Source organism: Rhinolophus ferrumequinum, chromosome 4 (genome assembly GCF_004115265.2).
Source record: "Rhinolophus ferrumequinum isolate MPI-CBG mRhiFer1 chromosome 4, mRhiFer1_v1.p, whole genome shotgun sequence".
In the NCBI taxonomy this organism is placed as follows: domain Eukaryota; kingdom Metazoa; phylum Chordata; class Mammalia; order Chiroptera; family Rhinolophidae; genus Rhinolophus; species Rhinolophus ferrumequinum.
The window spans coordinates 61355467-61365173 of record NC_046287.1 but is presented as its reverse complement, the minus strand read 5'-3'; the positions used below and the strand labels follow the sequence as shown (position 1 = coordinate 61365173).

General features: G+C 39.1%; 1 protein-coding gene across 8 annotated transcripts in view; it reads right to left on the bottom strand.

Moving 5' to 3' along the window:
• Nucleotides 1-453: 453 nt before the first annotated feature.
• NSD3 (nuclear receptor binding SET domain protein 3) overlaps nt 454-9707 on the bottom strand; it is a 101407-nt gene continuing 92153 nt past the window's right edge. For 5 of the 8 annotated variants that reach the window (XM_033104177.1, XM_033104181.1, XM_033104183.1 and 2 more), the window contains 4 exons: nt 8770-8911; nt 7601-7707; nt 6847-7051; nt 454-6426 (listed from right to left, as the gene is read on the bottom strand). In XM_033104177.1, coding sequence (XP_032960068.1) covers nt 6185-6426; nt 6847-7051; nt 7601-7707; nt 8770-8911 — 696 coding nt within the window. In that variant the 3' untranslated portion in view covers nt 454-6184. The remainder of the gene's footprint in view (nt 6427-6846; nt 7052-7600; nt 7708-8769; nt 8912-9707) is intronic. The other 3 variants (XM_033104180.1, XM_033104182.1, XM_033104184.1) reach the window with 1 other exon arrangement.

Sequence of the window (9707 nt, the reverse complement as noted above, 5' to 3'; positions counted from 1 at the left end):
CGGGGAACTGCAGGCAGACAACGCCATCGGCCACCTTCTTACCCCAGGCAAGCAATCCAGGAAGTAGAAGTGGCAGCTTTGCGGTGTTCTGAGAGCATCACCTAGCAAAAGGAAGGAAAAGCAAGCAGTGCTGTTCTCTGGTACATTTGGCAAGGAGCCAGCCTAACTCCCAGTGTCCAGCCAAGCAGCAGGCTGGCTACCTTGCAGTCTGATAAACCAATGGGATGCAAATGACGAATATCTCCTCTTCATTTCTTTCACCAACCAGCTGGTGCCTCGATATTCTCATACCAAACCAAAGCAAGGAGCAACATTCCCCAAGGACCTTTCCTCCACAAACACAAAACAAAACGCCCCACATTTTCAGATCTAAGTTTATTAGCAGCAGACCAGCATTTTGAATAAAGATATACTTAGCTCTCGAGACACAGGACCGAGGCTGCGGGTCTCACTGGCTGAGGGGTGGACGTATTATTGGGTCATTCAGCCCAGCAGCTAGGTCCCCTCCCTCCCAGGATGGCCTCTGGCCCAGACAATTGTAGCAACAAATTATAGGCAATGAACAAGTCAACATATTTAATTTGGAACATACAGGACAATTTATTGAAGTCAATCTCAAGCAAAATCTGAAATCAGTGGAATGTCATTAAAAACCTTTCCAAATTAATTCTCACAAAAGCAAAAAACACATTTGAATTCCAAAGTATTTGTAAAACAAAAAAGGTAACATCTCAGTAAATATAATATACAAAAATTATATGTCCCTACCAGCACAACAGTAGTAAGCAGCTCAAATGTTACAGGCAATCCTAAATACACTATAACTAGTCAACAATAAGCTACCTATGTACAGGTTAACCAAGCTTTGCACATTTCACACTGCAATAAAACATAGGCCAATCAACAAAATCCCCAAAATATCATGTATCTTGAAGTGTGTGTGGCAACATGAAGTCAATATACAGTAATGCCCTAGTGGAACACTCCCAGGGAAAATTAACACTAACCCCTTAGTGTCACGCTTCTAACGAAGTCACAGAAACTCAAGAGATTGACTTTAGTGAATATTGATGCTTTGTTATTAAAGACTCAAGTCTCAAGTGATTTAGGCAAAATAACATTTCACAGGCTCTACAAAGTTTATTACAGATAAACAAAGTACAGAAATAACCAATCTACAAAGGTCATTATCATAAAAGATCACAAGGAAATGAAAACAGAATCTGTAGGTATCTGTTGTGCAATATTACAAGTGGATACAAATGAACTTCTCATAACAATTCCAATTATGCACACACCCTTGTATATAAAAAGAATCTTATCAGCCAGTTGTAATCATCGTTCAGCGTCTTGGTTGTCAGTGGCAATATGACTTTCTTTTTTTAACATAGGGTATGTAACAGCACAAATGAAAGAAAGAGCAATATAAATGACAACAAAGTAAATTTTATCCAGTCCACTTCTAAACTGACAAGAATACCTTATAAATACCTCATCCAGGTAATTTTATGGGTATTGAGAGCCATTGACACCTATCGGAAGTCTGTGGCTGGTAGGGAAGGGGAGTCCTGCGACTTGAAGGTGCTTTCTTGCCAATATGCAAATACAGCAATGTCACATAAGAAAACAGGGCTGAATAAATGACTTTGGCAACTATTCATCTTTTCCCTTTTCCTTACACGTTAATGACTCTTAGAGGCTACCCAAGGATAGGTAATTCTCTCCTCCCCCTTACATATTTGTGCCACAAGCACCTGACCTTATCACTTAAGCAATGGACTGACGAAAAAAGAACGGAAATGGTTTTTGAAACACACAGGTTACACCTGGCATTTCAGGAATGTAACGTAAGTGCAAATTTGTTTTTTTCCCTACACAGGCATATATTAAAAGGAAAGAAGGGGTGCTTGGTTGGGTTGACAAAATGACAAAATAAAGTACATAGGAAATATTCTTAAAAAGGCTGCTGGTATCTCATGCAGGCGTCTCTTCCTCAAGTGTGTACATTATAAGTCTGAGATTTTTACTGTGAATAAGCTCTCCCATTTGCAGAACCTCACCTTTAATCCGAGTTAAAGAGGATAAGAGACTAGGCTATTTATTTTCAAAACAGTATATAAAACAATGCTTTCTACTTCATAAATTTTAAAATAACTGTTAAGGAGAATCTGAATAATTTCAAGTACTTAAAAAACCTGAATTCAATGAGGCAGAGGTCTCAGTGTTAAAGTGACTACTTCGTACGAGTGGTAAACATTATCATCCCCCTGTTACCCCCTTTTCTCCCTGTGTCCCACCCCAGATAAAAGTTGGTAGATTTCAGTATATACAAATTTCCAACTTTTCAATATTTGTTAATACATGACAGAGCTATTCCCCAGCCTATCTGAAAATGGAAGCAAATTCTACTGTTTACAAATAACCAGAGACCAATTCTACGTGGCCGTGGGCCAAAGGAAATTGTCCCAAATGATCACTTCATGTTTGTAGCAACTTGGGAGGGGCTGGATGCATCAGCCTCCTAAGAAATAGTTCAAGTCTAACGTGCACCGCCCGTAAAGCAACTTCCCCGTGTCCATACCTCACGTACAGGGACGTCCAACAGAAGCTTCCCAAGGACTCCATGGTAACCTGTCTTCTTATCCCGTGGGGACATGGCAAGTGGCAGCACCTTGACCTTATGGTAAATGCTAAAGGAAGAGCTTTATATTTAAAAATGAAAGACAGGAACAAATGCCGGGTAGTCCAGAGATTCCATTCTGTATACCTGGCCGACCGTTTCCAAACTGCAGATCTAGGTTTGATCCTGATCGGAACACACACCATAGGACAAACTCCTCCAAAAGGAAACTACTTCATGAACCAGGAAACAAACCTGTCCCACAGCCTGCCCTGTCTGAGTCCTGCGTGATTATCTCAGTTTCATAACACTATTTACAGGCATATTTCCAAATATTTGGAAATGGCAGAAGGGAGCTGGGAGCAGTCTTACCTGCCCCATCATTTTTTTTTCAGTTTTTAGATATGTTGCTGACTTGAATACACAGAAATCTCCAAGTTTCAATGATTCTAGAAGTCAGCCTAGTCTATAATTTAGGCCAGACCATTTTTGAAAATTAAGACAGAGTGGGAACTTGTTAAAACAAAAATGAAAGTAAACCCCACCTCACCCTTAACTCTAGTCCTGATTAGACACTTAAGAAGTCAGTCACGTCCTCCGGCTGCTTCAGCCTTCCAGGAAGAAGGGCCCACCATTCCGCCTCCGGGGCCAGCTCCCCGCAGCTCTCCTGATTTCTCAGACCTGGCCGAGGTCCAGCCCCTCCCTCCACTGCACAGTGCCTGGAATTTTCCCCAGGATTTTATCTTTAGTTGTTACTGATCCAATTTCTGAAGCTTTACACTGCTGATCAAAAATCTTACACTCACTCCTTCCTCCAAAGAATTAACATGAGGTTAAAAAAAAAATACCATTATCCCATGCTGCTTTATTTCATTTTTGGACAAGAATAAAAACCAACCTTTTATGCTCTGACCACATATAGATTTAAAAGTTAATAAATACCACCCTCAGACTATGAGTGAGCAATATGTCTTTTGGAATATTTCGTTGATGAAGCACAGGCAAGCACACACAGTATGCACACACAAAGCACAACTTACTTTTTTTCTGCTCCCAGAACCTGCAGCTTTACAATATATAAACTAGGTCAGCAGTGACATTGGGGGTGTAAGGAGAGCTCCTTGGCACTGGAAAACTAAAGCCACTTTTTAGACCCTTAAAGAACATTCATGGACAAAGACTCCAGAGCTATGGTTCGCTATTGTTTTCTACCCTGATTTATGAAATGGCAGAACAATCCTGTTAGTTTTCCACCCCCACCCGCAAAAGATTACGAAATCTCAGCAGAGCTCTGTTATAGATAAACCAACAAAACGTGACACAATGAAGAAGCTGCATAAAAACATTTAAACCTAAGGTATCTGTAGTATTTGGATATACCCTGGCTTACCATATAAAAGTCATCAGATATTAAATAGCACTAAGTCCAAAAAAAAAGCAAGGAGATAAGTTTATGTTAGATACTATTTCAACAAGAGGTGCATTTCAAATATTAAAGGAAATCCTTCATGTTAGTAAGTTTAAAACTGCAAACATTTATCATATACATATATAAAATAAAGTTTCAGTATGATAAAACGTAGATTTTTCTTAAATTATTTTTTAAAAGGACATCAAACTATGTAATTGCTCAAGAGCAAAGTTCAGTGTTTCGGTGAGCTGTAATTCATGTTACTTGTAGCAATTATGGTTGGTAACATGTACAGCATTTTCCATTTTGCTCTTTCTTTTGGGACCATATCTAATCAATAGAACTGTTGGAGGCCCAATAAGTTACCTCAGAATTAATTTCTGGAACAGGCAAATGGCAGTTTAGGAGCTTAAGTAAAGGAAATGTAGTGTTTTGTTTTTTTTTTTACAAGAGAAAATCCAGTATAATTACACATTTACATACCAAAAAAAAGGAGAGGCACAAAACAGATTTTTTTCCTTTTTTCCAGAGGAGAGCTCTAAAAGGATAAGAAAAAGGAACACACATAACACTACTGAAGGAATGTGGTGGAGCATCTGTACTCCCTACCTTCGTAAGGTTACTAGGTACTTCTTGAGGGAAAATAAATGCTACCAGGTACCAGTAATTGTTAAGCAGTCAAAATTCACAAGAAAGTTAACGTTCATTCAAGCTAATTCTAGAGTTCTACTTAGTACAGTGTTACAACAATGTCTGACATTACTAATTATTTCATACAAGGAATACTGGAATATACATATTCCTAAGCATTAAAAGCAAGTGAGTTTTGTGGGCAGACACCTTAGTACACTTGCATCTGAGATCCAAGCATCGCAGCCCACCATTTCCACCAACACTGCTTTCTCGGGAGCTTTCCCTAAGTACTTCCTAAGACGAAGTGTGTTTGTGTGGCTCTTACATATCCTGTAGAAGTGCTTACCCTTCCTCAATGGGGGCAATTTTAAGTACTGGATAATATTTAATAGAAATTGTTTACATAATTTTGGGATGCCCTCCAAATTAGGAACCAAACCAAAAAGAGCTATTCAAACACAAACTAAAATTAATTTGAGTAGTTTTCACCAGGAAACATGACTGAGTGGTCAGCTGACAAAGGGAATGTTTGATTAGGAGAGGGAAGCAGAGACAGAAAGTAAAATGCCCATAATTCTCTTCAAGTCAGACCAAGGTCTACATTAAATTGGACAGAAAATGGTGCTTACACGAGCCAACTTTTGGTTTGTGCCTTTCATCTCCCTTTAGCTGCCTTTATCAGTGTGTCAAGATAACAGGAATGACCATTCTAACTGCATTCACGTCCACATAAACGCACTTCATCAAAAATACCCACTGGCAATGGAAAACTTTTCTTCAAAACAAAAACCCCAAAACCACATTATATACTTTTCTAGGTAAAGTTATCATCTCACAAAGCCCAGCTGGTTTAAAACCACAGAGGTAAAACCCACTGAGGCATTTTGCTGTCAAGAGGCCAAGTTCGATCCTCCCACAGAACCTTCTCTAAGACTATGAAAGACATTGTGAAGGGAAAGAGAAGTTAGCCTACCTACTGCTCAGTAAAGAGGTATGTAAAGATCGTCAGACCCTTTTCTAGAGGGCTTTCTCCAATTCCTACTTAAAACACACATACACATACACTGATTAGACTACCTGAACTACACTTCTCAAAATTTAAAAAAATGAAAATAAATAAAGGAATGATGGCTACTTTTGCTTTTTACACTCAAGGAAGACATCCTAGATTTTAAATTTATCTCATTAACAAAACTTTCCTTCTGTTTGTTCGTATTTTAAAAGTGAACACATCTCTTTTTCCAGCTGCAAAGGCATTGAAGCACAATAAAAGGCAAGAAAAGACCAAGGGAATTGAACCCTTCACAAAAGAATCCCCGAACCCACAGAACAAAACAGAAAACCCAGCTACCGTCCCCTACTGCTGCCTGCGGGTAGGGGTTCCCCTTTTTCACTGTAATAAGGCAGTTCTGACGGCACAAGCTGTATGCACTGCAGCAGTCTCTCCTACTAATGCATTCTTTATTTACTTTTTGCTTTTCCTTTTTCTTCATTTAAATAAAAAGGAAATCACCACCCATTTATTCTTTTACTTCTTCTCCACGATCTTGTGACTCCAATTTACATTTGATCTTGCTCCAGTATTGTGATGACACAGGAGACAGGGGGTCATGTTCCGCGCAGCAGAGACGGCCTTCCAGCGCAGAGGGGACCAGGGCCCCCTTGTCATGATCTTTACAAAAGGAATGTGGACAGAACTCACAGAAGGAGACAGCCGCATTGCTGCACTCATCGCACCGATGCCGTGGGCACTCCCACTTTCCTAACGAGCGGGCGGGAAGAACGAGAGGGGCCCACGTTAGTGCCTGTCTTGTTAGTGCTGTGCAAAACTCAAGTGCCGCCTTCTCTGATTGGACACCGAATTCAACTGAATAGCACCCCAAATTTCAGCCACACACGCACACGTCTGGCTGGGTGTACTATGTAAGTATGGGCGTGAGATACTATCCAAAGTACTCACCTATGATAATAATACAGAAGAAACCAATCCTTGCTGGCTCACAGGTATCCCAAATTTGCAAAGAGACATTTTCACTAGCATTAATTTTTGTTTGCTATGGTTGTTTGTTCTATTCAATGTTTCCTATCCCACCGCTCCACTAAGGAGAGTGGAATATATTCTGAGTCACATATAGCTGGCAAAAATGCAAGTCAGACAAAGAGTCTTAAAGTTCTAGCTTACCATACGGGGGCTGAGTCAGGTTAAGGCATAGGAGGTGGTATGCTTTGGGACAGTCTTTTTTGTCACACATGACCAGCTCTCCATCATCTCCACACTGAAAACAGTAATCTTCATGCATCTGCTTTGGTTCAGTTTTGATTTTTCGTCTCTTCTGCTTTAACTTAGCATTTTTTGCCTTTTCTTCAGTTGCTGACATACATGCCGACTGGCAGGAAAAAAGGACCAGTTTCAATGATCAGAGTGTATGAAGCTTTATATAGAAGGGAAAATCCTACGACACATTCATTTAAATTCATCTGTTGTTCAATTAACTAAAAACACCAGGGGACTTAGCCCATAACAGCATTATAATAAAAATAAGATTTCATTTTCACTGACTTTTAAATAAGGTGCTTTTTTTCCTCAATTGCAAGGACACTGAGATATATAATTCACATACCATAAAAGTGACCATTTAAAGTGTATAATTCGGTGGTTTTTAGGATATTGTGAATTTTTTAATGTTTTCAAAAAGGATTTTGCTAACTTCAAATTCAATCAGAAATACAAACACTTTTCCAGAACAGATCTTACTAAGACACGCTTTATTAGAAAGGCAGACTCTAAACCTTGGGTAAATGCAACTGAAGATCTGCAAACTAAGCCAGGTACCCACGTGCCAGCGTTTCCCTGACATGGTCATAGACAAACTTCTTCAACAGCCCCACTCCTTCCTTATTTCCTGTTGGCACGGGGAGCTCCCTGCACAACTGACCTTTGGCCGCACTCCAAGAAAACCACTGCAGTTATCTGCCCCACAGTGGCACTCTGTTCTGCCGTTGCCCAAACAATCCAGGTTATAATTAAAAGTTAACTCCTTCCCTAAAACATAAGAGAAATAAATATTCATATTCAAGTCATGGGGAAGAGAAAAGCTATCATAGATACACTCTCATAATGAAAAAAGAGACAATTGATATGAAGACTTTTTGCTCCCCCATGTTCTACATTGAAGATAGTGATGGAAAAAAGAAAAAAAAAAACCCGTAGAAGAAAACACCCTCCATCCACCAATGATTACAGTAAAAATAAATATTCTACAAAAGTTGTCATATACTTTTCACTGAAGTGGGCAAAAACTGTAACAGCGAATCTGAAATCTGTGTTTAAGAAAATTGGGTTCTAGTTTAGCTCTCTTTTCTAAATGAACAATATGACTGTGGAATTGTGATGATACTATTTTCAGTAATTAATGCCTTATGTTATGATCAGAAAAGAGTTCAAGGTTTTGTAAATACAACAAAGATACAAACTAGGAGGCCCAAGCTTTCTATTAGCTGGGCTTGAACAATTCACAATGAGTCTATCAACAGTTTAAATCTTTTTCAGTTACAGCATTTCTCTTCTCACCCATTTTTCTACAAACTGAAAGGGGAAACTAAATTTTGCTGTTAAGATGCTGGATGGGTAAGGAAAAATAAAGCAATAAGTCTAGCTTCTGAAGCCTTTTATGTCTAATTTGAAACAGATTAATCTTTCAAACTAAAACAACAACAAAACCCCTCACAAACAAACCAAGAAACCAGCGGATGTCAACATAGGCTTTTAATACTTTAAAAAAGAAAACAAAAGCTTAACCATCTGGCTACCTCTGGTTACATTATATAGACAGCACTGTGGAGAATTAGTTCAGTAGGATGATAGACGCACAGAATTCTGTAATATCCTCTCTTACATAAAGGCTCTTGCTAAACTCCCTTTTGCAGTTTACAGATTTTTCCTTATTACTGGCAGAGAACAATTCTAATAACAATTCTAAATATAATCCTTTATCTTACTTGAATAACTATTTGAGCATCAAACCTTAAAGAATATCCTGCTTTCAAAGAATGTATGTGCTTCCTCAGGGGCAGGGGGAATGTGGGGAGTAAGTTACTATTTTACCTGCAGGAATATCACAAAGAGCAAACAGTCCAACTCGAACATCTCCATTCACTGTCCACTTCTGTGTTTCACAGTTCGGATTACAACTGTGGTTCATGAAGCGAGAATAATTTCCTTTAGGGCCAGCATCAATTATACGGTCCTTCAGAAAGAAAAGAAATGAAAGGTCCCTTTGACATAAAACTAAATACAAACCTATCACAGAAACATCCACCTCAGTCAAGAGCCACAGGGCAGCAAGCAGCATTCTGCTACCAGCTGATGTCTGACAACTGACAAACCCGAAAATGTGGCACTCTGTGCAATTTACCAAATTCTCTATTTTACTTGATGATCTTCAAGTCAAAGCAATCAAGATAGAGTGAAATTTAGTTTCTTTTTAGGTTTGTTTCTAGAAACAATCAGATCATAGAATAATGCTACTTAGAAGATTACCTGGCCATGAGTTTAGAAAAGTATTTCTGATTTGAGAGCTCTGCGTTCAGATAGCTACTGGTGATGGTGTTTTGCTGTTGATTCTCCTTTCCTACTCTGAGCAAGAAGCAAAACTAGCATGGGGGTGGATGGCTGAGAGTTCAGGCCATAAAAGAGGAAGCAGGGCAAATGAGAAACCTCTCCTCTGAATGAAGACTTTCAGATTTGACTGATGGAAGGGCTATAGTTTGGGATGTACTCTCTAGGAGTTATCTATTTGTTCTATTTTTACTTACACTAAAGTTCAAAATACAATAAAAATCTCAGCATTTGGTCTCCTGATAATCTAGATAAGCTCTAGAGGACAGAGCCTCCCAGGTGTTATCAAGATGGCTGCAGGCGTCACTGGCAGTGAGGATAGGATTTAAGGATCCAATCAGCAATCATAGATAAGTGGCATTTTATGTTTATGAAATGTATGTTCACGAAAGTTGCAAAACTTTCAAACAATGTCATACCAGTCA